This window comes from Phacochoerus africanus, chromosome 9, assembly GCF_016906955.1.
Source record: "Phacochoerus africanus isolate WHEZ1 chromosome 9, ROS_Pafr_v1, whole genome shotgun sequence".
Classification (NCBI taxonomy): domain Eukaryota; kingdom Metazoa; phylum Chordata; class Mammalia; order Artiodactyla; family Suidae; genus Phacochoerus; species Phacochoerus africanus.
In genome coordinates, this window is record NC_062552.1 from 116,283,890 (window position 1) to 116,311,609 (window position 27,720).

The 27,720-nt window shown below is 40.8% G+C and overlaps 2 protein-coding genes across 3 annotated transcripts in view; one reads left to right on the forward strand and one right to left on the reverse strand.

The window, feature by feature from the left end:
• Positions 1-1,522: 1,522 nt before the first annotated feature.
• NDUFB1 (NADH:ubiquinone oxidoreductase subunit B1) lies at positions 1,523-8,746 on the reverse strand. Its single transcript, XM_047795299.1, has 3 exons — positions 8,652-8,746; positions 3,182-3,326; positions 1,523-1,629 (listed from the first exon to the last, which is right to left on the reverse strand). Exons 2-3 carry the CDS (start codon positions 3,319-3,321, stop codon positions 1,593-1,595), a joined length of 177 nt encoding a protein of 58 aa, XP_047651255.1. The 5' UTR covers positions 3,322-3,326; positions 8,652-8,746; the 3' UTR covers positions 1,523-1,592.
• Positions 8,527-27,720, forward strand: part of CPSF2 (cleavage and polyadenylation specific factor 2) — a 30,613-nt gene continuing 11,419 nt past the window's right edge. Inside the window, exons 1-9 of one of the 2 annotated variants that reach the window (XM_047795298.1) lie at positions 8,527-9,131; positions 12,785-12,844; positions 17,852-18,033; positions 19,219-19,378; positions 19,459-19,564; positions 20,530-20,659; positions 22,673-22,788; positions 24,773-24,960; positions 25,649-25,939. In XM_047795298.1, coding sequence (XP_047651254.1) covers positions 17,885-18,033; positions 19,219-19,378; positions 19,459-19,564; positions 20,530-20,659; positions 22,673-22,788; positions 24,773-24,960; positions 25,649-25,939 — 1,140 coding nt within the window. In that variant the 5' untranslated portion in view covers positions 8,527-9,131; positions 12,785-12,844; positions 17,852-17,884. Of the gene's footprint in view, positions 9,132-9,722; positions 10,570-12,784; positions 12,845-17,851; positions 18,034-19,218; positions 19,379-19,458; positions 19,565-20,529; positions 20,660-22,672; positions 22,789-24,772; positions 24,961-25,648; positions 25,940-27,720 lie in introns of those variants that run through there. The other variant, XM_047795297.1, reaches the window with a different exon arrangement.

Consider the following 27,720-nt stretch of genomic DNA (forward strand, 5'->3'; position numbering starts at 1 on the left):
GTCCTAAATTCAATTTTACCTAAAACAAAATTTGCTTTCCCAGCAGAAACTGACACAATGCCGTACATCAACTATACTCTAAAGAAAAAAACTTCTTCTAAGAAGAGGGGGTTGGATATGACAGATGACATATGCATACCCAAGAACCCATCACCACAATCAAGAACATGAATATACTATTCCCATTTTCTCATGCCCCTGTCATCCTTTCCTCCAATCCCTCCCTGGACCCCGCACCCCAGAAACCATGGATCTGCTTTGTCTACAATTGGCAGTTTCTAACGTTGTATATAAATGGAATGACACAGTTGCACTCTTTTTGTTTGGCTTCTTTCACTCAGGATAATTAATTTGAAAGTCATCTATGTTGTATCAACAGGCCATCCTTTTTTATTGCATTACATGGATTTAATACAATGTATCCATTCCTTTGTTGATGGACGTGTGGGTTATCTTCTATTTACATGAACATTCACATAAACATCTTTGTGTGGCTATTAGGGTTTCTTTTGGCATATACACTGAAAGGCCTGGTCCTGTGGTAGGAGTATGTTTAACTTGAAACTGCTAAACTCATTTTCGAAGTGATACAAATCCTAGCAGCTGCATTTTCCAGGCTCTTTACGCCAGTGTCAACACTTGGTAAGACCAGTCTCCTTAATTTTAACCATTATAATACTATGTAGTGGTTTCTAATTATGCTTTAATCGGCATTTCCCTAGGCACTACTGATTCGAGCATGTGCTTTTTCCCCCTTCTTTGTAAGGCCACACCTGAGGTGTATGGAAGTTTCTGGGCCAGGGGTCGAACTGGAGATGCAGCTGCTGGCCTACAGCCCAGCTGCAGCCACAGCAACAAAGATTCTGAACCCACATCCTCACAGACACCAGTCAAGTTCTTAAGCTACTGAGCCACAACAGGAATTCCCATTTGCTTTTTAAAAATTGGGTTGTCATATTATTAAATTACGAATTCTCATATATTCTAGATATGTTTTTGTTTTATATATATATGTTTCATAAATATTTTCTCCTAGTCTGGGGCTGCATTTTCATTTTCTTAACTGTCTTTTTTTGGGGGGAGAGGGTATGACTGCAGCATGTGGAAGTTCCCCAGGGATTCAGGCCAGGGATTGAATCTGCACCAGAGCAGTGACAACATTGGATCCTTAACCCACCGAGCCACCAGGGAACTCCATAATGCTTTTTTTTTTTGAACAGAAAAGTTTTAAATTTTGATAAAGTACAATGCCTTGGTTTTTAAAACTGGTTTGTGCTCTACGTGTTGTATTTTTTAAAATCTTTGCTAAACCCAAGGCCACTTAAATTTTCAGTTATTGATTTGTACCAAATAAAATCCTAGCATCATCCTTTTCAAGCTCCTTTGAAACACATGGCTTGAAAGTTTTTTCTAAAAGTAGGCTGTATCATTCAGTAATTATTTTTAAATTACTAAGTGTGGCTGTTAATGAAAATCAGAACAATTACTTCGGCACAAAAAGAATCACTTCAAATTCTTCAAATTAAATAATGACTGTTTTTATTTCTCTCATAACTTAAAAATGTGAATGTTCTGCAAATCAGCCACAGCCTTTACTTCCAGGTGACTTCTTCATTGGGTCTTAACTCCCTGTGGAGAAAGGAAAAAAAAGGAAGGAAAAGCAAAAGTGTAAAATAAAACTTCTAGGAGAGATAAAAGGGAACGTCAGAAGAATATGAACTCAGATATTTTATACTGTATTAAACTGACCCATTGAAAAAAGTTTAGTATACATTCTATTCTCTCATAATTTTAAACTTTTGCTATCTGTTCAATTTCATGTTTCCAGATGAAAGAACTCTAATTTCTTAGTGTATGTGAAAGCTATTACCCTCTCAATGAGTTCATTTAATGTTTTCTAGACTCTTCCCAGCTCATTTTATCTTTCTTGAAATCCCCGACTGTGAACCTCCTCTACACGTCGTCTGTGGCTGCTGCTCGGTTCCCTTGTCCCTTGGGCTGCCTCTTCCCCAGCTGCACGGCCAGTGACAGACACTCTGTCTTGCTAACTCTAACTCTGGTGCCAGAGGAGCCACTGCCACAGACACGAGAGGACCAGGCGGCTGCCACTGCCTATTCGGCTACCCAAGCACATGTCTGCAGCTCTTGAATACTGTTGCTGAGAATACAGTACCAAGCCTCAATGAGTGCTGTTGCTCTCAGCTACACTGTAAGACAGTATATAATAATAAAGACAAGTAACACAGTATATGATAATATAGGTTAAAGCTGTAAGACAGTATATAATAATAAGTAAGACAATATATAATAACTTATGTTAAAGCTGTATATACAGTAGGCTCTGGTGAGCTGGTTTAAAACTTTGTTTCTACATTAAAATATACCCTGAATAAAAAAAAAACAGTAGAAAGGAGTTCCTGTCATGGTGCAGTGGAAATGAATCTGACTAGGAACCGTGATGTTGCGGGTTCGATCACTGGCCTCGCTCAGTGGGTCAAGGATCTGGCGTTGCCTTGAGCTGTGGAGTATTTTGCACACATGGCTCAGATCCTGCATTGCTGTGGCTGTGGTATAGGCCGGCAGCTGTAGCTCTGATTAGACCCCTAGCCTGGGAACCTCCACATGCCGTGAATGTGGCTCTAAAAAGCAAAAAAGAAAAGTAGCCTAAATTAAAAAAAAAAAAGGGGATTTTCAAAGTTCTGAAATAGTCTGTTCATAAACTGAATACATGTTTACATTCCAAAAGTAATTATACGGTTTTATCCAAAGATTAAGCAAGACTAGAAAATAGTATCACTTTTCTTTTTCCTTTTTTTCCAGGGCTTGTACCTACAACATATGGAAGCACCCAGGCTAGGGGTCAAACTGGAGCTGCAGTTGCCAGCCTACACCATAGCCACAGCAATGTGAGATCTGAGCTGAGCCTGCGACCCACACAATAGCTCATGGCAAATGCCGGATCCTCAACCTACTGAGACCAGGGATCAAACCCGCATTCCAATGAATACTAGTCAGGTTCATAACCTGCTAAGCCACAATGGGAACTCCAAAAAATATCACTTAAATCTAAATCCTTGAGGGGAAAAATTACCCCTTCTGTTTATTTTTGGTACAAATGCTATTAAGAAGAACACTTCCAAAAGCTGAATAACCGTGGGTTTAAAAAAATATAAAAACTCACCTTTTAAATAACAGACTCTTGTTCCGGAAGGCAGTTAGTTTTTCATCACTCCTTTTGTCGAGGTAACATCCAAAGACAAATCCCACAGGGACAAGTATATGTACCCAGTGGTCACGCACAATCTGAAGTACGTTCATCATGAATGCTATTAAAAAAAATTATCGGAAATATAACTGCCTTTGAAAATATTCTTTAAATTACTTCTCAAATAGGAAGATAGCTCTGAATATGGGAGATAGAAACATAATAAGCTTCTTTAAATTGGTTTGGCATTAGAATGTAGTGTACTACTTAAAATCTACTTAATGAAGATTAGATAGGTGACAATGATCAGTATAAAAATTACACTGCACTAAAGTCAATTTATTACCTTTTCTTTCTAGCTCCACCAGTGATCTGATATAACACAGAAATGGAGAGAGTATTAAAAAATTCTACCTGCAAAAGCTGAGTATTTACACCCTCCTAGGAGTGATTTAAGACTTTTATATGTGTATTTTTAGAACCTCTCACAATATTTTTTCCCCACAATGTTAACAAATAAAATAATTATATTTTGTCAGAAGCAGAATTCTTTTGGTAAAGCTATAATTATTGAAAACTTTTTCTTTTTTTTTTTTGCTTTTTAGGGCCACACTCACAGCATATGGAGATTCCCAGGCTAGGGGTCAAAATCGGAGCTACAGCTGCTGGCCTACACCACAGCCATAGCAATGCAGGATCCAAGCCATGTCTGGGACCTACACCACAGCTCACGGCAACGCCAGATCCTTAACCCACTGAGCGAGGCCAGGGATCGAACCCACATCCTCATGGATACTAGTTGGTTTATTTCCACTGAGCCACGATGGGAATTCTGAAAACTATTTTTTTAAAACTAATTTTTGAAAGGAAATGAAAAGATATGAGATTGAAATAAATACGATATTGAATAACATCACAATAGATCTGAGTACAAGTTATCAGGTTCTACAAAAGATGTGGAGAGAAGGGAACTTACTTTCATAGAATAACCACTAGGTAACAGGGCCATCATATAGTCTGATAGGTAACATGAAATGTTATCCTTACTTTGCTGATAAGAGAACAGTTTAACCCAAATAGCTATTACGCACAGAGCTGGAATTCAAACTCAGGTTCATTCCAAAGCTCTAGCTCCTTCTATTATACTGAAATCCTTCTAGAGAGACCTCTCCCCAATGGATAGTTATGCTACTTAAGACTTTAAGTTCTAAGGAGTTCCCGTCGTGGCACAGTGTTTAACAAACCTAAGAACCATGAGGTTGTGGGTTTGATCCCTGCCCTTGCTCAGTGGGTTAACGATCCAGCGTTGCCGTGAGCTGTGGTGTGGGTTGCAGATGCGGCTCGGATCCCGCGTTGCTGTGGCTCTGGCGTAGGCCGGTGGCTACAGCTCTGATTCAACCCCTAGCCTGGGAACCCCCATATGCCACGGGAGCGGCCCAAGAAATGGCAAAAAGACAAAAAGACAAAAAAAAAAAGACTTTAAGTTCTAAGAATTTCTAAAAAGCAGAAGAGGAGGACTTCTTCATAGACCGAGAAGTCATCATGTGGAAAATTTTGTTTGCAGTAACTCAATAAAAACATAGTTGAATTGTCAATTTTCTGTAAAAATGTGTATCTGATGATGAAATCCAAATACGTCTGAGTGCACATGAATCAATAATGAATAAATCCTATACAATGGTTGGCTGAAAACACACAACATCCGAGGAAGAGAAGATACCACTGCTAACAAAAGTGCTTATTTAGCACTAAACTGCTAGGATTACACGTATTCCTGCCCCTTCTTATAAGACACTGGTTATCCCACACATTCCAGTTCTTTATTTCTCAAACTCTATCTAAAAGCACGGGAAATGAACATCAGGGTACAAGTCACACAGTTATATACTGTCTTGGATAGAGTGTAATAGCATACACAGCAGATTCCAGTCTGAATATCACTGATCTAGAAAATTACGATGTAAGGAATGAGATGTTTGAAAAACCTCCCCAGCTTATTTCCTGCAAATAGTTCTTGGACATAGAAATGTAGATGTAACCAGTCTTACCTTATTCCTAGAAGATGGGGTTCTCTTAGCATTGTGCCTTCCCTAAGTGCCTTTGCATTTAGATCCTTAAGTATTAGATACTATTCAGATCCAAATAGTATCAAGTATTACTATTTGATAAACACTTAGGTATTTTTTGTAATTTGGACCAAGTCAGCACTTGTTTTATAAACTTGAGCCAGTCAAGTATGGGAATAACAATGTGTGCCTTATTCAAATAATATAACCTCGAAAGCACTAAACTATAAAATACCTGGACAATACAGATGCGTGGAGAATAAAAAATTATTCTCCCACTTGTTCTTATTAGGTTCTTTAAATTTCTTAAGAGGTGTCAATTCTAACACTCAGGACAGCTGTTAGAGAACTGTATTTAACCAACAAAAAAATTGCTAACGCTCGGCTCAAGACTTTTAAAATAAGCCATGGCCACCTGCGGGGATAAGCCACCCACTATTGGCACTCCTCTAACAAGGCCAGGAGGCAGTTCCGTCTGGCTTTACTCTAAGCAGAAAAGATGAGGCAAAAATGAGGCTCTTGCCGCATACAGGCTCTTACAGAGATTATGCATAAAGACAGAGGGACTGATAAGAACAAAGATTTTGTACATTTGGAATTCAGAGTTGGATTCAACCACCATCATGGAAGCCTGATGAGCCTGATGATTTACCTCCAAGAGGTAAATGGCAAATCTTAGTCCTAGAGGCATTTCATATTACAATTGTACAATCTACTATCTTAAAAGACTTCAGGAGCTGGGGCACTGAACATAATTTGTCCTGCCTATGTCACTGTGAGTAAATGACCCAAAAGGACAGTTATGAATGTAAAAAGTGAGCTAGACTATCCCCTAGAGAAAGGTTAGGAGGGGGGCGTAGACAGGCTCACAGTCATGGGTCCAAGACCACGTAAGACAGCTTTACCTGATGGGCAAAGAGCTGCAAGCACCTGGGACAGTCTCTAATGAGATAAGTCTAGACATGGATAGAGACTGGCACCCACATGGGTGCCCTCAAGGACACTGTACATATTATGTGACGACTCTTAAGAAAAATTCTTTTACTTCAGAACTGGGAGTAGTTAGTTACTGTACTCCTGAAAGTTACTAGCTGGTTTTTGTCTCATGGATTCAGGGAGCTGAGTAACTGATTTTATATACCCTTTGGTACCAAAATGATCCAAAAATTTTTTCCCCTACCTTTATTTTTTCAATTATCATTATTTGTAATGGCCACACCTGCAATATATGTAAGTCCCCAGGCCAGGGATGGAATCGGAGCCACAGACGCAGCAACACTGGATCCTTTAACCCACTGTGCCGGGTGGGGATTGAACCCTGTCTCTGCAGTGACCCAAGCTGCTTCGGCTGGATTCTTTTTTTTCTTTTTTAAATTTAAATTTTAAAGGTTTTTTATTTTTTGTTTTTCTTTTTAGGGCCGCACCTGCAGACTATGGAAGTTCCCAGGCCAGGGTCGAATTGGAGCTGCAGCTGTGGGCCTACCCACAGCCACGTGGATCCGAGCCACATCTGCAACCTACACCACAGCTCATGGCAACACTGAATCCTTAACCCACTGACCGAGGCCAGGGATCAAACCCAATCCTCATGGAACGAGAACTCCGGCAGTTAGATTCTCAACTTCTGTGCCAAGCAGAAACTCCATCCCACCACCCCATCTTGAGAAAGAGCTGACTCTTACATTACTTTCTGTCAGGCATGGTTCTTACTGCTTTGCACAATCATCAATTCAGGTAACCCTCACATACTGATACAATGGCCCCAAAGCAGTAGGAATATTTTTTTCAGGTGAGAAAATCCAGGGACAATCAACTTGTCTAAGATCACAGATGTTGTTAAGTAGCAGAACTGGGATTAATACCCAGGCAGTCTGGCTCCTTGATTCAAGCTCTTTATTTGTGCTTTACTGTCTCTTACAGTAGATAGAAAGGTCAACACTTATGTTAGCCTTACTGTTGACTTTATCTCATTTTTCCTAATAAGGGCATAACTCAGAGATATTATGGGGTTGGTTCCAGATCACTGCAATAAAGCAAATACTGAGATAAGCGAGTCACAAGAATTTTTTGATTTCCCAGTGCCTATAAAACTTGTTTACACTATACTACAGTTTAAAATATGCAATAGGAGTTCCCGTCGTGGCGCAGTGGTTAACGAATCCGACTAGGAACCATGAGGTTGCGGGTTCCGTCCCTGCCCTTGCTCAGTGGGTTAACGATCCGGCGTTGCTGTGAGCTGTGGTGTAGGTGGCAGACGCGGCTCGGATCCCGCGTTGCTGTGGCTCTGGTGTAGGCCAGTGGCTACAGCTCCGATTCGACCCCTAGCCTGGGAACCTCCATATGCCGAGGGAGCGGCCCAAAAAAATAGCAAAAAGACAAAAAAATAAAATAAAATAAAATAAAATAAAATATGCAATAGCATTATGTCTAAAAACACACTGTACATACTTTAATTAAAAAAATAATTTATTGTTAAAAAATGCTAACCATCATCTGACAAGGGTTGCCAAAACTTCAATTTGTTAAAAAAAAAAAAAGTATCAGTGAAGCATAATAAAATGAGGTATGCTTGTATTATTTACATTTTCTTCAATCCATTTCTCCCTCTTAACTTCTCAAAAGAAGACTGTATATGGTGAGTATTCTTCTAAGTCCTTCCAAACTCACGTTGTAAAAATAGTTGATTAGACATTAAAAAAATAAATTATATTCTCTAATTAGTCTCTATAGCACTTATATGTATTGATCAAAATGTGTCGACTTAACCTAAAAAAAAGTCGGGATGCCAGAAAACTAAAACTCCTTGAGGTCTGGAACCCTGTCTTAATAACATACACACGCTAGAAATAACGCACAAATAAATCCTTTTTTAAAAAATTAAGTTTTTACAAAGTGCATATTTTGTGGAATGGTGGGCTCGAGAGGATTTGAGATGTAGAACAGAGCAAGGTTGCGATCCTGAGTAACAAGCAAGACAGAACTCTGAAACTTGGACAAATCGGAGATCTTTCTTGAGAAGCAGCCCCTTTTCCCCTGCAGCCTAGGAGCTGTGATCCCAGCCAGTGTCTCCTCCGCTCGGGCAACATCAAAAGACATTTTCCAGTTATGCTAGCCTCAGAGTACCCTTTTCAAAAGGCATCAGACGGGAAAGCTGAGCGCAGCGGTCCTCCAGAAAGCAACGCCCTCTCCTCCCCCCCCTCCCCTGTCCCCCTCTCCTTCGTTGGGAAGCCTGGGAAGCCGCGCCGCTCCAGTCCTGGAAAGTCCCAGATCCCCCGCACCTCCCCGTACACAGGCTGCAGAAGGCTTTCCTAGAACTTCACCCCACTCCGCCTGCACAAAAGCAACTCTAGCCGCCTCCCACGCCTCGACCCCAGACCCACCTGCGGCCTCCGAGCCAACAACGACCCCCACGACCAAGGGCAGCGACCAACGATCCCGGCGCCGGCGGAAGCTGTGGCCTCGGGATCTACCATTCGCCGGGCCCGCTCGAAGAGAGGGGTGGCTCCGGGAAATCATAAATTTTCTTCCTTTCACTCCTTGATTCTTATCACACTTCTTTAAGCTTTAACACATTATACAGTCTTTAAAAATAAAATTTTGTTCCCAGGTGAAGAGTTGGTGTTAGCACCACCTCCTTCCTCCATCTTTGTCACCCCTCGCCCCCGAAGATGGTATCACCCCTCGCCTCCCCGCCTCCGAGGGTCTCCTCCAGTTTCAAAATGGCGGCCGCCATTGAGGGTTTTCTGCTGGCTGATCGTCACGGGTGCTGCTGAGCCAACATCAGCTTTTCTCGTTCTTGAACCTGGATTCTACTAGGGGTTGGGAAGGGCAGTGGACGGCGTTGGGGGAGGACTGACGAGGCAAGTGGGGGCGGAAGAAATCAGTGCGCCTTTGGATGGGGGAGGGGGCGTCCTCGGCCCTCGGGGAGAGCCTGGCTCCGACTCTGACTCGGTCTCCACCAGGGACGCGCGCCTGGGGTTTCGGTTGTGACTCTCCTGGTCGTTCCCGGCCGAAGTGCTCAGCGAGGGAAAGAGAGTGATTTTTCCGTGGGTCTGAAGCTCCCGGTTCTGTTGTGGCAGTTCCTACGATTCACTCCCATGCTCTCCTTCCCTCTTTGCTGTTTCCCTCCCCTTTGAGTCTCGGCGCCGGAAGAGTTAATCCGACGTCCGCTTTGGCTCCTTAGCCTTGTGGCTGCCTTGTTCTCAGCCTCCTCGCTTGGGGTCTTCCTGTCGCCTCGGATTGAGAGACCACGAGGCTACTGGCCACAAAGCAGGCGTCCTCTTTAGTTAATCGACTCAAAGACCTTACCATGCTTTATTTAAAAAGTTTCGGTTCCCCCCTACCCCCCATAGCCTTTGAGCACTTCCCGCATTATCATTATTTACGTACTCTTCAGTAAACAAGAGGTCAGAATAATTTTAACCCTGGCAAGTCTGGCTTCCTGTGACCAGGCGAACTTGAGTGAGCAATTGCCCATGCCCTAATAATATTTTAATGTTTTTTATGTTAGAACCCCTTTGATCCTGTTACGAAACCAGTGCTCTCCCGGAACTGACCGGGAGGAGACTTCTTACGAGACTTCGAGGTTAACCCAGACTCTCATTTTCCTTAGACTTTGCTGATTCCCCTTAGTTGTCATTAACATGCACCCACGATCGTTATTAAGAAAGCAAGTAACTCTGATAGATAGTTAAGATGAAATGGTATTGGTCAAAAACCGCTGCCCAGCAGCAATTTATGATGTCGTGAGGGTTCATTCCTTTCAGTACACATGTACGTTGCTTTGAACGCTGAGCTCCGTATTGGAGATTAAAAGATTCACCTGAACGCTTCTCTCATGCCATTTAACATCCATTCACCATTATTCTTTGTGCCCACTTGTGCCAGCTAAATGTAAATAACATTGCTTGGAGACATCAGAATAGCTTTATAAAAGAGTAAATTTGAGCTGGGTCGTGAAGGGCCAAAAGGAATTTACTAAGCTCACGGGAAGGTCATTCTTGGTTGCAGTGTGGGGATGCAGAGACTGGAGAAGTTTTGGCAAGCTTGGGGAGAGCGGGAGAATGAATGTATTTGAGCATGCTGTGCAAGGGTGGTTGGTGAAGCAAGAGGAAGATTGAGGTAAACTTGTAAAGGACCTTGATTTCCAAGGAAGGTGTTAGATTTTCTTTGGTACTTAGCCGATGACTGCCTTGCACAAGGAAGGGGGCATGAGGCTATTTTTTGTAGGATGGTCTCTCTGATAACTGTATGGAAGATCAACTTGGAACTGAATGAGAGGAAATTGCAGTCATTCAGGTAAGGAAATAAGTGCTTTCATTGGGGAAAGATAGTAAAGGATGTTAGACATTTCTGAAATGTCAAAAAGGAATTCAACTGGCGGCAGCCAATTTGTGGTAAGAAGGTGACTTCAGAATTTTTAGTCTGGGAGACTAAGTGGTTGGTGATACCATTAAAGTCCAGTCTGAGATGTGCATAAAAATAGGACGGTGCCTCCTTGCACTTTAGGGGTGACAGAGCACAATGCTCTACAGTCCAGAGCATATTCAGAGTTGCGATCTGTGCTATTCCAGTAGCCACCAGCCTCATGTAGCTGCTGAGCTTTTGAAATTGTGGTCAGTTCAAATTGAGTTGTGCTGTAAATATAAAATACACACTGGATTTTGAAGATTTAGGACTGAAAAAAAAACCGTTTCTTAAAAATGATTACATGTTGGAATGATAACATTTTGGATATGTTGGGTTAAATAAAATTAATTTCACCTGTAAAACTTTAATGTGGCCCAGAAAAAAATTTTTAATTACATTTGGTATGCATGCTGTTTTTGTTGGACAGAGCTGTACTAGTCTAGATGAATGATAGAGGAATTAGGAGTGAAATTTAAGCTGGGCCTTAAACTGGTGATGGTCAGCAGTGCTGTCTGGGCAGCTTGCTGGCACCCTCCAGGTTTGGTTGTTTCAGACTGTAGGAAGCCTTCAGAGATTTCTAAGCAAGGACTCATACATGTGGGGGTGTTTCAGAAGATTAATCTGGCAGTAGGGTTTAGGTTGAGATGAAGGGAGGAAAGGCTGGAGGCCAAGAAACAGAAACCCAAATGTAAGGCAATGAGGCCCTGTATTAAGGTACTTGCTGTCGGAATGGGGAGGGAATGGTAAATGTACAAGGAATTCTAAGGGGAGAGTAATTCAGGAGGTGGTAACAGTCTGTTCAGGAAGCAAAGGAAGGAATCAAACATGTAGAGTTTCTAGCCTTGGTTCCTTAGACAATGACTTGTGAACTCATGTTGCAGAGTTATAAGGTACATTTGAGGCTGAAGCAGTTTAGTCTCAAAATAGCACCTGCAAAGGTGAAAGGAGGGAGGGGGCTGCTAAATCCTCTCCTTTTTTATCTCCCTGCTTTCACCACCGTCTTTATCTAAACAATCGCATATGCCAGCAAATGTTTCGAATCTGCAGAACTACCTATATCCTGTCATCTTATAATTGATCTTAAAATATCTCTCTGTTACCTGTTCTGTTCAACAGTTAGAACTAGGTCCAGAGTTTCCAAGGCCTTTCATTAGCTGGCCCTTTTCTATTCATTAGGGCTTTTTTTTTTTCATTTTTTGCTTATATGATGGTGTGCCAGGCTAGTTTTGTCACTAGTACTCTGTAAGCTGTTGTTTTTTGCCTTTGATCATGTTACTCTCCTGTTTTGAATACCTTTTCTCTGTGTCTCTTTCTACCCAGCACCTACCAATCCTTAGCAATTTAAGATCTTACCTCTTTTAATGATTCTCAATACATAACCTTATGGTAGTTAAAAATCTTCTTTCCTAAGGTACACAGTTCTGCCCTGATTATAAGCAATTCCATACATTTACTTATTTTTCTTTTTTATTTATTATCTCTCCCTGCTGCCCCTGCTGCCCTGCCCTGGGCATGGGGAAGTTCTCAGCATTTGGATCTTTGCCACAGCAGTGACCCAAACTGCTGCAGTGACCGTGTGACAATGCCAGATGCTTAACCTGCTATGCCACAAGAGAACCCCTGTATTTTGTTATCTTTATCCCTGTTTGCTTTATGTTAGCTTAGGCTTCCCAAAATTGTGACAAGTTTCTTTTGTAAAAAAAGGACTGGAGTTCCCGTCGTGGCTCAGCGGAAGTGAATCTGACTTGTATCCATGAGGACACAGGTTCAATGCCTGGCCTCACTCAGTGGATTAAGGATCCAGCGTTGCCGTGAGCTGTGGTATAGGTTGCAGGTGTGACTCAGATCCCGAGTTGCTGTGGCTGTGGTGTAGGCCAGCAGCTGCAGCTCCAATTTGACCCCTAGCCTGGGAACCTCCACATGCTATAGGTGTGGACCTAAAAGACAAAAAAAAAAAAAAGAAAAAAAAAGAAAGACCATATATTATCCACTTGCTGCTGCTCATGGTGGCCACCTCAGGGCAAGACATAGAGGTTAGACACCATGATTAAACCAAAGTAAATCGTCCTACCACATTTATGAGACTTATTTCTTTATTTTTTAGATTTATAAGGAACTCTTCCTTTGAACTCAGTGTTTCATCCTATATACGACTGAGATATCAGTAAGTAAAGACTATCTAATCAAGATACAGCTTTATTATATTACAAGCAGTTGTAAATTTTCATCTGTTGAAATCTGGGTCTGTCTGCAAAAACGTCTTAACATGAACTCATTCAGTTCTAGCTGCAAAATACTGTGTATTTTCTCTTTGCAATGGAAAGAAAGTGGAGGGTAAGGTAGATTTGTGTAGGAAAAGAGTTCCTTTAGGTCGTTAATGTAATTGGAGTACAGGGAGCTTTTTGGCAGGGAGAAGTTTTAAAGTCTTATCCAAAAATTTTTTTATAAACTTTTTTCATCAAATAATTAGTATCTTTGCACTTCTCATACCTTACAAATAGGAACACGCTAGTCTATATATATATATATATATATACATTTTTGTCTTTTGTCTTTTTTGTTGTTGTTGTTGTTGCTATTTCTTGGGCCGCTCCCGCGGCATATGGAGGCTCCCAGGCTAGGGTCGAATCGGAGCCGTAGCCACCGGCCTACGCCAGAGCCACAGCAACGCGGGATCTGAGCCGCATCTGCAACCTACACCACAGCTCACGGCAACGCCGGATTGTTAACCCACTGAGCAAGGGCAGGGACCGAACCCGCAACCTCATGGTTCCTAGTCGGATTCGTTAACCACTGTGCCACGACAGGAACTCCTAAGTCAATATATTTTTAACTTTGACTAATTTGTTTCAAGAACTGTTGCTTAAACCACCACCTTGTGTAAGATGTGCTGCTGTAGTAAGGATGCAAAAATAGATCAAACCCAGTCCTGCACTCGGAGGGCTCTCCCAAGTGAGGGGAAATGCATGTAAATAGGTAGCTCTTAATGTGGTCATAGCACTAAGCTCGTGTAATACTAGCCGTCTTCTTTCATTTATTCATTTAAGAAACATTTATTGCCCACCACTGTGTGTTAGGCATTGTAGAGGCGTTGGAATATTACTGTGATCAAAACCAAGTCTATGGGAGTTCCCATGGTGGTTAGCAAATCCAACTAGGAACCATGAGGTTGTGGGTTTGATCCCTGGCCTCGATCCATGGGTTAGGGATCCGGCATTGCTGTGAGCTGTGGTGTAGGTCGCAGATGCGGATCAGATGCCGCGTTGCTGTGGCTGTGGTGTAGGCCAGCGGCTACAGCTTCTATTGGGCCCCTAGCCTGGGAACCTCCTTGAGCCATGGGTACGGCCCTAGAAAAGACAAAAAGACAAAAAAAAAAAAAACCAAAAAACCTAGTCTTCTTTCATGGGTCCTTATCCTGGTGTGGGGAGTGAGAGGAGAGAAGGGGATGGATGCAGCGAGTAAGCAGCAAGTGTAGATGGGCACTAACTGTTTTAAGGAAAACACACACACATCATAGGATGTAACCAAGGGGAGTTGGACTTGAGGGTGGTCAGAAAATGTCTCGGAGATTAAATTTGAGGCAGGGAAAATATACAAACTAATTAGAGATCTTGATGACAGTGGAAATGGAGACATTATTATACTTGCGAAACACAACGGAGGTCAAAATGCAGGAATTACCGATGGATTAAATGTGGAAACCAGTAAAGGAAGGAATCACGGATGATGCCATTAGAGACCAGATGTCATTTATTTACTTATTTATCTATTTTTTTATTTTTTGTCTTTTTAGGGCTGCACCTGCAGCATATGGTAGTTCCCAGGCTGGGGTCGAATAGGAGCTAAAGCTGCCGGCCTACACAATAGCTACAGCAATGCCAGATCGGAGCCACATCTGCTACCTACACCATAGTTCTTGGCAATGCCAGATCCTTAACCCACTGAGTGGGGCCAGGGATCAGACCTGCGTCCTCTTAGATACTAGTCGGGGTTGTTACCACTGAGCCATAATGGAAACTCTGCAGATGATATTTAAAGCTGTGAGATGGGGCAAGATTACCTAGAGAGAAAGAAGAAAAGAAAGTCCTGCTGAAAAGCACTGCCTCATTTAGAGCTTGGAGGGAGAAAGAGGAATTAACCAAAGAGAGTGAGGATTGGCTAGTTAGACATACCGAAAACCAGCAAAGGGGTGACAGAAACAGAGTAGGGTGTTCCCAGGAGAATGGAGCCGCTAATTTTGTTGAATGTTGCTGCAGTTTCCAGTAAGTTGGGATCATGGAAATGTCCACTGGCTTAAGTTGTATAGAAACGATGGAAGCTGTTCTAAGGATGTGGAGAAAAACCTCAGATTTGGTGTGTTGGTGAATGGGAAGTGAGAAAGTGGAGACACATCAGTGGACAAATATTCTGAGAAATTTTGCTGTGAAAGGGGAGCTTAGAAGTGATGGAGCAGCTGCAGGGGATTGAAGGATTAAGAGGGGGTTCTTCTGAATTGGGAAACTGTAGAGTATCTGTATGCTGATAGGAACAGTACCTCAGTGATGCATTGATGATCCACGGGAAAGAAGGAATGACTGAGGAGGTTAAGTTCTTTAGAAGGTAAGCGAGAGTGGATTCAAAGCCCCCACAGGACTGGCCTTGGAGGAGAGCTGGGCCATTTGTTCTGTATGATGGGAGGCACAGCAGGGTACCTGCCAATAGGTTAATAGATGCAGTATTTGGGCAATGAGGAGGAATTGTCTGATTACTTTGACTTTCTAATTGAGGAATGAGGTAAGATTATCAACAGAGAGTTGGGTGGAGGGAGGGGTGCGTGATGCTCGAGCAGAGAAAAGGAGATGTGAACTGTTGGTTTCGGAGATGGGAAGTCAGCCTACTCAGAAAACTCTGATAGGTGCGACTTAGCGCCTGCTCTAGATCTTTGGCCATGAATTTATTTATTTTTGGTTTTTTGTTTTTGTTTGCTTTTTGGGCCACACCCCTGGCATATGGAGGTTCCTAGGCTAGGGGTCGTCGAATCAGAGCTGCAGCTGCCGGCCAACGCCACAGCCACAGCAACAGGGGATACAAGCCACGTCTGCACCTACACCACAGTTCACAGCAACACTGGATCCTTAAGCCACTGAGCAAGGACAGGGATCGAATCCGCAACCTCATGGTTCCTAGTCGGATTCTCTTCCATTGCGCCACAATGGGAACTCCTTTGAGCATTAATTTAAAGAGCAAATAGCACAGCTATCTGATTGTTTCCTCCTGCCCCCTTCTGGCAACACTGAGCTGATAGAATGGACTGAGAATGACTGGAGCCAATGAAGGTTGAGGTCTTTCCAGGAAAGTACAAAGAAGGACTAGAGCAGCAAGATGCTTGGGAGTGTTTGCAGAATAATCATGGTGGATCATGGTTCAGTGGAGACAGGAGGGAGTCATGGAGAGTGAAAAATAAGTTGGTGGATTAGAGATACGAGTGAAGATAAAGGATGTTTGCAGTGGAAATACCAGAGTAAAGAAGGTGGTAGTGAGAGAGGAAGATACTTAAAGGTGACGTTTTGAAAGTGGTACAGCTTATTGGTTGAGATATGTTCGTGGTTGTAAATGCAGTGGTGGGTGGCTAGAGTGAAACAAGATGATTGGAGTTGAGAAAGTCAAGGAATGAAGAGGTCAATATTGAAGCTACTTAGAGGAAAACTGAGTCAGGAAATAAAATCCTCCATGAATGAGCTTGGACGAAGAGATGCCAGCAATGAGGAAGAGTAGGAAAGGCTCACAGCTAGTTGGGGGGCATGAGCTTCAGTGGGACTGGAGTGTTGCAAGGAGGAAGGAGGAGACATGGGTTGGAAGCTGCAGTGAGGAGCAAGGAACACATCCTTCCTGCTTTCAAGGTCAGGGAGTACAAGAGAAAAAAGGCTTCTTGAGAATGCTGCGGAAGAAATGGTCATTTGAGAAGAGCCAGGTTTCTATAAAGATTAGCAGGTGAGGAGAACCTTCAGAGAAGAGGTTTGAGTTACGGGTGAGTACAAGAGTTCCAGAGGGCACACTGCAAGGCTTGGAGAGGGAGAAGAGGCAGCGGATTGGGTCCAACTAGATGTGCACATCAGTGATAATGGGTAACGTGGGAGCCGTGGGTCTTTGGCTGTGACAGAGGCAAACAAGGATGGGAGGTGGTGGGATCAGCCCCCTGACAGCCTGTTATGAAAGATGGGCAGTTCTACTGTAGGACCTTGGGCAGATGGTAAGGGATCATCAGATATGCAGTGACCTTCTCTCCTGCTTGCTTAGTTAGCCAGGAAAGGCTGATCTATTTTAAGGAGCTATGATCTGAAATGTTACTGTGGAGTTGTACTTTACTAACGGGTGTTTTTAATACCATCTGTTCAATAGCACACAATTCTAGGTCCCAAATTCCAACAGATGCGTTCATGTAGCAGGCATCTCAGTATACATTCCATCCAGTCTATGTTGAAAACCTACTATGTGTCAGGTTCTCTTTTAGGAATTGCACACTTAAGGTACCACCTCTGTTTCTCAGTTGCTCACATTCCAGTGCAAGGGTTTTTAACATTAAACTGCCAGAAAAACATATGAGTTTCTATGTGTATATGGGCCTTTTTGTTTTTTTTAAGAATTGCGGGGAGAAGGAAAGGTCCGTAGCTTTTTATGAAATCCTCAAGGGGATCTCGTTATTGAAAGACCTCTGGTCTAGTAGGAGAGGAAGACACATAAATTAATAACTGCACTGCAGTGCAATCACTGCCATCGCAGAGCGAAATGAAGGAGGAACAAATTCACCTTGAAGGGTGAGTTCACTGACTGAGTATATTTATTTACTGAGGAACTTGGTAGTCTCCATTCTAGGTAATTTATACACTATTTGAACTCATCTAACACCCTTTTTAACGTATATGTTTATACTCATATTTTATAGACTAGGATACGTAAGTGAGGAAAAGTTAATTAACTTACCCAGAACCCTGTAGGAGTAGATTGATGTACGGGTCTGTCTGATTCCAGGGTCTGTTGCTTTTCATTAAACCACATTGGGGAGCCATTGAAGGACTCTATAAGCAAGAAGGTGTAAAAGTATGTGGGTACCTTTACACTTAGCAGTGATGGAAATAAGTCTTTAAGATAACTCTGCTTTTGTGTTTAATTATATTTTTATTTCTTTTGAAAGAACCTTTTGGATTGTTGTTATTGGACCAAAAAAATGACATCTATTATCAAATTAACTACCCTTTCTGGGGTCCAAGAAGAGTCTGCTCTTTGCTATCTTCTCCAAGTTGATGAGTTTAGATTCTTACTGGACTGTGGCTGGGATGAGCACTTTTCTATGGATATTATAGACTCCCTGAGGAAGTAAGTCACTGTTAATATTTTTACACTTTTAGTAAATCAACCTCTCCTTTCTCCACTGTAATACCATTTTGATGTTACATTGATGTTACATTTTTTGCTCTAATTTAGTTTATAGTAAAAATTTCGTTTTACTTCTGCCAAAGAGCCAAATAATGACTATTTTTATTTGTATAGTTATTGATTGACTTATAAGCTGTGAAATTCAGCAGAATCTTAAGTTAATCTTTGCTACTTGGTCGATCTCAGATTTTTGCACCTAAATTTTAGAAAAGAGCAAAGATTAAGTTTATAGGAATTTGAAGAAAGGAAAAACCTTCCTTGTAAAAGTTCTGTAGTCAGATCACATTAGCTTATTTTCTACTATCTTTTGATGCTAGACATTTGAGAATTGGTGCTTAGAATAAAGTCCATGAGATACAAAAGAACACTAATCCATCAAAGAAGAATTTAGTAATGTTTGCACTGTTGTACTGATTATGGAAGGAATAAGAACTTAAACATTTAAAAAACTTAGAACTTACAGCAAAAATTTTTTTTCTCATTTCTTTTGTTGATGAGAACATATCCTTCACTGATTAAAGTTTTACTGTAATGAATATACTGTCAATCACCATGTTAAAAAGTTGAGACAAAAAAATCCATAATAAATATGTGGCCTTTTAAGTATATTTACCTTAACAATTTCTTTGTTTCTGAGCTTAGTTCTTAAACCAAAATTAATAGCATACAAGATAGCCACTTGAGGAGTTCCTGCTGTGGTGCAGTGGGTTAAGGATCCAGCATTGCTGCAGCTGCAGCTTGGATTCAGTCTCTGACCTGAGAATTTCCATATGCCACAAGTGCAGCCACTTCAAAAAAAAAAAAAGAAAGCTATTTGAAATCAGGTTATATGTGGTGTCTACTGTTTATCTTTCCTTTTTCTTCTTTTTAAAAAATATATGGGTCTAGACACCATATATTTACATGCAACTTATACCATAATTTTGATCCCTGTGCAGGACAGAGGTAGTAATAATTGAAATTCATATGGAACATAATTTTAGCTCTTAGTTTTGCTCTTTCACCCCAGCATAGTCTTCAACTCAGAATGCTGAGAGAAATCAGGACAGTCACATTAATTTGGGGTGTCCTGCTTTTACCCTTAAGAACCAGATTTGAGAAGTAGCCATCTCGACTGTATTGCAGGCATGTCCATCAGATTGATGCAGTACTGTTGTCCCACCCGGATCCTCTCCATCTTGGTGCCCTCCCGTATGCTGTCGGAAAGTTGGGTCTGAACTGCGCTATCTATGCAACCATTCCTGTTTATAAAATGGGTCAGATGTTCATGTATGACCTTTACCAGGTAACGTAAACAATTAAAACATTTTTTTTAACACTCCCGCAGTGATCATCTTTAACCTTTGATCTGTGTTGTTCTTTTAGTCCCGACACAATACAGAAGATTTTACCCTCTTTACACTAGATGATGTGGATGCAGCCTTTGATAAAATACAGCAGTTAAAGTTCTCTCAGATTGTGAATTTGAAAGGTAAAACAATGCTTCCAAATAGCAAATAATTGGGCTAATGGTGTTTAACTATTACAAGGGGAATTTGTAGGGAAAATTATAGGCACTGTAGTCTGAAGAATAAAAAATTAGCATTTTTTGATTGGGAACTCTGAACTTCCCCCCAGTCATTTGAATTTTAAAGTCTCCAAGACTAAATTCTGACAAAATGTAACAGTTGAGGCCTTTTCACATTTGATTTGCAAAAGACTTATTTAGTATTTACTGTGTGTAACACACAAAAGTAATGCGGCCAGGTCCACCTGTTGGAAGCTCACAGTGAGGTTGAGGAGATAAAGTACTCAGATGACTAAAGGCCTTGATTGAAGTAAATGAAGCGCTGTGGCAGCACAGAATAGAATGTGCCCAAATTCTGGAGTTGAACATTAAAGAAATTGTCATCTAATTAAGTCGGGAAGTCATATATTAGAGTATATGTTTATCGTCTATAGAGAGAATTCTATTGAAAGATTTTCATAAGTATGAAAAAATGGTGAAGGATTAGCCAGGAAGTAACAGTGGTCTCAGCGGTTTTGCCCGAATTTAATTTTTCTATAGGATGCATTCTTTACAATAATGAGATTTGAATTGTCTATTTAGAGGTTGGCGAAGATGGAAACACTTGATAATTGTGTGTACAATATAAATATTAAAGTTTATTCGTCCATACTGAGTTATTTAATAGTAATAGCAATCTCTAGCCTTCTATTTATCAGCACAAGTATGTCTGTAGGAAGACACAGTAAGACGACAGAGTGTTTTCCTCCATGCAAGTACGTGCTAGCTGGGGGACAGGCGGGTGAGACTTGCATTCACTGTCTGCCTTTTTAACTTTGGAATTTTGTACCATTTGCATACATTACCTATTTAAAAAATAGCTAATGAACGAACCTTTCTTTAGGGTTGTGAAAAGAAATCTGAGTACTGTCATTATCTTGTTGACACAGGTAAAGGACACGGCTTGTCCATCACACCTCTGCCGGCTGGTCACATGATAGGTGGAACAATATGGAAAATAGTCAAAGATGGAGAAGAAGAAATTGTTTATGCAGTTGACTTCAACCACAAGAGGGAGATGTAAGTATATCAAGACAATAAGCGAAGGAAATGCAGTTGGTATTATTCCACTCTTTGGAGAGAAAATAGAAACAAAGTAATTTTTTTAACCAGAAATCTAGAGCAACTTAAAAGCACCAAATAGTGAATGTTTTTTAAATTACTTAAATTATTTGCAGTGTAAGGGAAAAAAAATTGATATGAAATAAAAGACATTGTTTTGAAATTTATGTGCAAATATCTACTCTATAAAACAAATATCTCTTTGGAGAGGTTGTAAAGGAGATTAATTTTTGTATGTCAAGTTATATTTTATATGTTCTTGACCTGCTATGTAAAGGAATTTTGTGGGATTTTTTTGGTTTGTTTAGTTTTTTGTTTTTGATAAAGTCAGTATTTACTATCTAATATAACTATATTTAAAGTTAGACTCCCTTTAGGAGTTCCCATCATGGCGCAGTGGTTAACGAATCTGACTAGGAACCATGAGATTTCAGGCTCCATCCCTGGCCTTGCTCAGTGGGTTAAGGATCCGGTGTTGCTGTGTTATGTGGTGTAGGTTGCAGACTTGGCTTGGATCCCATGTTGCTGTGGCTCTGGTGTAGACTGTAGACCGGTGCCTATAGCTCCAATTAGACCCCTAGCCTGGGAACCTCCACATGCTATGGGAAGCGGCCCTAGGAAAAAGAGGCAAAAAGGACAAAAAAATAAATAAAAAATAAATAAATAAACATTTTGGGAAAAAAGGTTTTTTTTTTTTTTTTTTACCAAATATTAAATTTCAGATGAATTAGAATTAAATAGAAAATAAAATAATATTGGTGAGTCTGATCTCTGATTTGGGAAAGACTGTAAGCAGAAAGGCAATAGACCAAGTTACAAAGGAAACTTCTGATAGATTTGATTATGTATCAGTTCGAAATGTCTGAAACAATAAACTAAACTAAAAGACCTATAAACTAGGGAAAATATTTATAGCAAGTTGACCAAAGACTTACTTGTAAGATCAGGTATTGGAGTTCCCACTGTGGTGCAGTGGGTTAAGAAGCCAGCTGCAGCGGCTTAGGTCACTGTGGAGGTACAGGTTTGATCCCTGACCTGGGAACTTCCATAACCTGCAAGTGTGGCCATTACAAAAAAAAAAAAAGACCAGGTATTAATTAATCAAAAAGATACCAGTTGCAAAATGGACAGAAGTTATAAAGTCAAAAAAATTTAAATGATAATGATTTTTTAAATTAAATAACATTAAAATTGTTTTTATTTATTATTTTTTTTGCTTTTTAGGGCTGCACCCACGGCATCTGGAGGTTCCCAGGGTAGGGGTCAAATCGGAGCTACAAAAACTTGTTTTTAAATGGTAATAGTCTTCCTGGAAGTATTTAGTGAGTTGGTCATTCTTTCTGGTTGAACTTTTCTGGAAAAGGAAGAGCTTTCTGAAAAAAGGTTAAACCTTTCTGGAAAGCCATTTAGCAATATTGTATATTCCAGTAAATACATTTCTAGGGATGTGTCCGAAAGAAACAACTGGAAATGCAGTTGAAGCTTTTTGTAAAAGTATTCTTTGAGAGATTATTTACAATGGCAAAAAAAAGTAGCCTAAATGTCAGTAAAGGGAAAGGACCAAATAAATATTATACAGATAGAACAGAAGGTTTTTATAATTGTTAAAAATTAGATCTAGAAAATGATTTTAATGTCCTGGGAGAAAACTAGGTAATAGGACTGAGTATAGTGGTGTATAAATGGGCTGTCACCTTTGTAAAATACATATACGTATATATTCAAAGAAAAACTTATTTATGTACCTAGAAGGATGTGCACCAAAATATTATATTGATTGTCTTTGAGTGATAGTACTCTGAAAGATCTTAATTTTTCCTTTTTTGAATTTATCAGATTTTCTTATCAATGAACATGTATATTTGGATAGTTAATAAGGAAACCAACTTATAAAATAAGTTATTTTTTAGATAAGGTAAGCTATTGTTTATATGAAGTGATAGTAAATATTCTTCTTCAACTTCATTATAGCCACTTAAATGGATGTTCCCTGGAAATGCTAAGCAGACCTTCCCTACTTATCACAGATTCATTTAATGCTACATACGTGCAGCCCCGGAGAAAACAAAGGGACGAGCAACTTCTGAGTATGTATTGCACACTGTCCTTTCTACAGCACTGTGGGAGTGCATGGCAGTGTGAATTACTGTTTATTCTGTTCTGTTTGAAACTTTCCTTGTCATAAGAGATTGGCTAACTCCAGTATTTTTTGAAAACATATTGTGTGACCATATCAATATTTTTATAAAGAGATGCTTTAGTTGGTTTGAATTTAACTTTTGTGGAAAAGGTATAAAATTGGTTTCTCCCTGCCATTCAGCACATGGCTAGCTCTCCCTGGCCTCACTGGTATATGTCTTGGAAACATCAGAATATATAAAGATCTCACATACAACTCCTAGAAAGAATTTACTCTCTAAAAGAAAAATGAACAAAGGAGATAAATGACTGTGCAAACAGTTTGCTAATTTTGGTATATAGGTGTTTTACACTCTAATCTAGAAGTCTTGGTTCTTTTTTTTTTTTTTTTTTAATGTCTTTTTAGGGCGGCACCCAAGGCACATGGAGGTTCTCAGGCTAGGGGGTCCAATTGGAGCTACAGCGGCCGGCCTACGCCACAGCCACAGCCATGCCAGATCCGAGCTGTGCCTGCAACCTACACTGAAGCTCACAGCAGTGGTGGATCTTTAACGAGGCCAGGGATCGAACCCGCATCCTCACGGATGCTAGTTGGGTTCTTTAACTGCTGAGTCACAATGGGAACTCCCTAGTCTTGGTTCTAAAAAGATGCCTCTGGGCCATCCCTGGTTGCTTCTGCTTTGGCTTGAGCTCTTCTACCTTATATATACTTTTTATAAGCTGCATGGGAATTCTACAGGGAAAATTGGATTCTACTTTTAACATATTTGTAACCAGTGCCTTCATTTGTCCACTTAAAAAGTATGACTTGGAGTTCCCATTGCGGCTCAGTGGTAACGAACCTGACTAGTATCCATGAGGATGAGGTTCAATCCCTGGCCTTACTCAATGGGTTAAGGATCCAGCATTGCTGCAAGCTGTGGTGTAGGTCACAGATGCAGCTTGAAACCATTGTTGCCCTGACTGTGGTGTAACCCCTATCCTGGGGACTTCCATATGCCACAGGTGTGGCCCTAAAAAGACAAAAAAAGAAAAGGCATGACTTATATACTGTTACTCTAACTTTAAGGTTTTCAAATCTTGGCATTTTCTTGGTTTTTTTGTTTTTGCTGGAGTTTGATTTTATTAAAAATTTCCAAGCAGACTTTCATCTAGAAAGTCTATTATTGGAAGAGAGAATATTATTTATATTTTATTCTACAGACATACACAAAGCATGTATGTATTAGTATAAAGTATAAATATGTGTGTATAAATTTTGGCATTATATTTCATAACAAACTTTATTGGTGTTGGCAGGTGAGACCATAGTGACCTGGAAACCCAAGGCTGGTTGCATTTGGCCTATTGACCCTATTTTCTCAGTATACTGTACAAATGTCATTTTCAATGTGTACTATAGGTAAAATAACTGCTCTATAGGTTTGTTTTTTTTTTTTTTTTTTTTTGCTTTTTAGGGCCACACCTGTGGCATGTGGAAGTTCTCAGGCTAGGGGTCGAATCAGAGCTATAGCTGCCGGCCTATGCCACAGCCACAGCCACGCAGTATCTGAGCCATGTCTGCAACCCTACACCACAGTTTATGGCAATGCCAGATCCTTAACCCACTGAACAAGGCCAGGGATCAAATCCGCATCCCATGGTTACTAGTCAAGTTTATTACTGCTGAGCCACAAGGAGAACTCCCTATAATTTTTCAGTGAAAAAACTTGGGAGTTAATGCCATTGCTTTTCACTCCTGTGAACATATATTCATGGTATAAAAAGTAATTGTAATAACCTGAATGAAATTCTTTTACTTTGTGCCTGGCATAGAGACTGCTCATTTATAAACAATAGTTTTTACAGTGAAAACATGGAGATAAAATAATTTTTAACTTTGTAGCAACGTATTGTTAGGTTTTATAAGGATTTTACATTCTTTTCTTCTAGCAAATGTCCTGGAAACACTTCGAGGTGATGGAAGTGTGTTAATAGCAGTGGACACTGCAGGTAGAGTTTTGGAACTTGCTCAACTCCTTGATCAGATTTGGAGAACTAAAGATGCCGGATTAGGTGTTTACTCATTGGCACTCCTAAATAATGTCAGTTATAACGTGGTGGAGTTTTCTAAGTCTCAGGTTTGTTTTCATGTTATCATTTGTAATAAAGATGTTTGCTGCAGAGATCGGGCTTAGGGAAAACAATGTGTTAATTATAATTACCCTTTGAATTTTCTTGTTCTGTTGAGGTTGATGATCTTAATGATGACAAGGATGATGATGATAAAAACTAAAAATTAGCCATTTACTATTCTGTGTGCTTTACATGTATTATTTCATTTAATCTTTATCTATCCTATGAAGTAGGTTCTATTTTTGTTCCCATTCGACAGATTGGGCTAGTTGCTTCTCTAATGCTTAATATCACAATCTGCAGAACGCGGGCAAAAATAGAACCTACCTCATAAGAAATGAATGTTAGAATCCATTTTTCTCTTTCTTTTGAACAAGCTCTTACTGTTGAAGTAGCCGTCTCTGGGGCAAGGTATTCATTTAGAGCTTAGACACTGCCTTCTGAATAAGATTTAAGGTGACTTATAACTGAAACGTAATGCAAAATTAGATTTTTAAGATGAACATCAGGCTGGGAGGATCAGATGGGGATTAGAAACAGTAAGTTGCTTGTCAACATGGTACAAATTTATGCAAACATTGGTGGAAAAAAGACTTAAGACAAGATGGAACTTGAATTCCTCGACTGTTGTAGAATACATTGAAGTTATAATATGGTTTTTTCTAATTATTGTCACGTTTTCTCCCACACTAGGTAGAATGGATGAGTGATAAATTGATGAGATGTTTTGAAGACAAAAGAAATAATCCATTTCAGTTTCGCCATCTCTCTCTCTGTCATGGTCTTTCTGACTTGGCTCGAGTACCTAGCCCCAAAGTGGTACTTGCCAGCCAACCCGACCTGGAATGTGGATTTTCAAGGGATCTCTTTATTCAGTGGTGTCAGGACCCTAAAAACTCAATCATTCTAACTTACAGAACTACTCCTGGGACTTTAGCACGTTTCCTCATTGATAATCCATCTGAAAAAATTACAGAAATAGAGGTAAGTGCTTGTATGTGAATGTAATCTTTTTTTTTTTTTTTGTCTTTTGTCTTTTTAGGGCCACACCCGCAGCATATGGATGTTCCCAGGCTAGGGGTTGAATCGGAGCTGTAGCTGCCAACCTACACCACAGCCACAGCAATGTGGGATCCAAGCAGCGTCTGACCTACACCACAGCTCATCCTTAACCCAGATCCTTAACCCACTGAGCAAGGCCAGGGATTGAAAACCCGAGTCCTCCTGGATCTTAGTAGGATTTGTTCACCACTGAGCCACTACGGGAATTCTGTGGACGTAATCTTAAAATTGTTGGGGGAGATACATTATGCACAATGTTTATAACAATCAGTGACCAAAAATAAAACTTAAAGTTGTTTCAGGATTTTTATTAAAATAGCAGTAGAGGGGCTTTAATAGCACACATTTCAGAGCCACTTAATTGGAAATTCTCAGCATTGAACCCAGAGAGTATATATGTGCTGTATTCTCATTCACTCTTTGAACAGTTCCTTTCACCTTCTTTCCCTTACCGGAGTCTGGTTATTTCCTAATGGTTTCTATTTCCTGCAGCCCTCTCAAGCAGAGGCTCTTCCATTCTCTTACGTGTTTCATAAGTGGGGTAGGTGTCTTGTTCTGTGTTGTGCAGCTTTTAAACCATTTCTCTTCCCTGTGTAGTTCATGCTGTCAGACTTGCATGGCCACTGACCCCCTCCCCCTTGTCTCAGACACGTAACTGATCTCTTGGTCGTTCTCTGTCGTCATTCACTGGTGGCTTTAGACCTTGCATCCCAGTCTTCCTGCCCCTCGTACTCAGACTCCATTCCCGATGACTTCAGGATTCATGTGTTTGATTTCTCCAGGTTCTTGACACCTTCCTTCTCTACGGTCTTTCCCTCCACTCCACCTCCGCCATCCCTTCCCATGATCGTGCTGCCCACTCCCATGGGTTATGCCCTTCACCTTGCTGTGATTCCCAGACCTCTCCCTCAGGTGGCCCTCGCCAGTCTCCCAACTGACTTTCTCTGGAACTCCATGCCCACAATTCTTTGGTCCTGTTGGGACATTCAGTTCATGAAGCTCTATGTCATGGTCTTTCTGACTTGACTGGTCAGTGGTGCATGGTTATTTCACAGATACCTTTAACTCTTTTACCTGTGTCCTCTTTGTTATACTCAGTGGACGAAGCCTGGACACGAGTTAAACCATGTGCTCAGTCTGTGCCTGTGACCAAGCAGCCCGGTATTACTGGAGTTCCACACGCACTGTACGGGCAGTCTCCCCTCGGATGTGTGACCTCACATCTCAGAAGGGTAGCCCACGCGAGCACTCAGCATACGGGGGATGGTCCTTTTCACACTCTCCAGTGAGACCATTGCATACCTCCTTTCTCCTCCGATCTCCTGCCACCCACCTCAGCCTTCACCGGTAGCATCTGACCTGGTTTCAGACTTGACTGAGAAGTAGAAGCAGTCAGACAGAAATCTTCCTACCTTCTCGTCACTAGCCCGTCCTGCATCCACATTTTCTCCCGTTATAGGAGTGATGATGAGTCAAATGACCAATATGCCAAGAGACCATTTTGCTTAATAACCAGCCCATCAAATCTACCAATTTTTCAAAACTGGTATCATTTATAAAGTTTATAGCAATTGATGCTGAATGGGTAATAGCTGCCAGACTTGTGCCAAGTTTTAGATGACTACTTTTTATTTTGTCTTCATGGCAGCTTTTTAAAGCAATGTTTAGTTTGTTAAAAGCTGAATGGTAAGGGAATCTTAGTT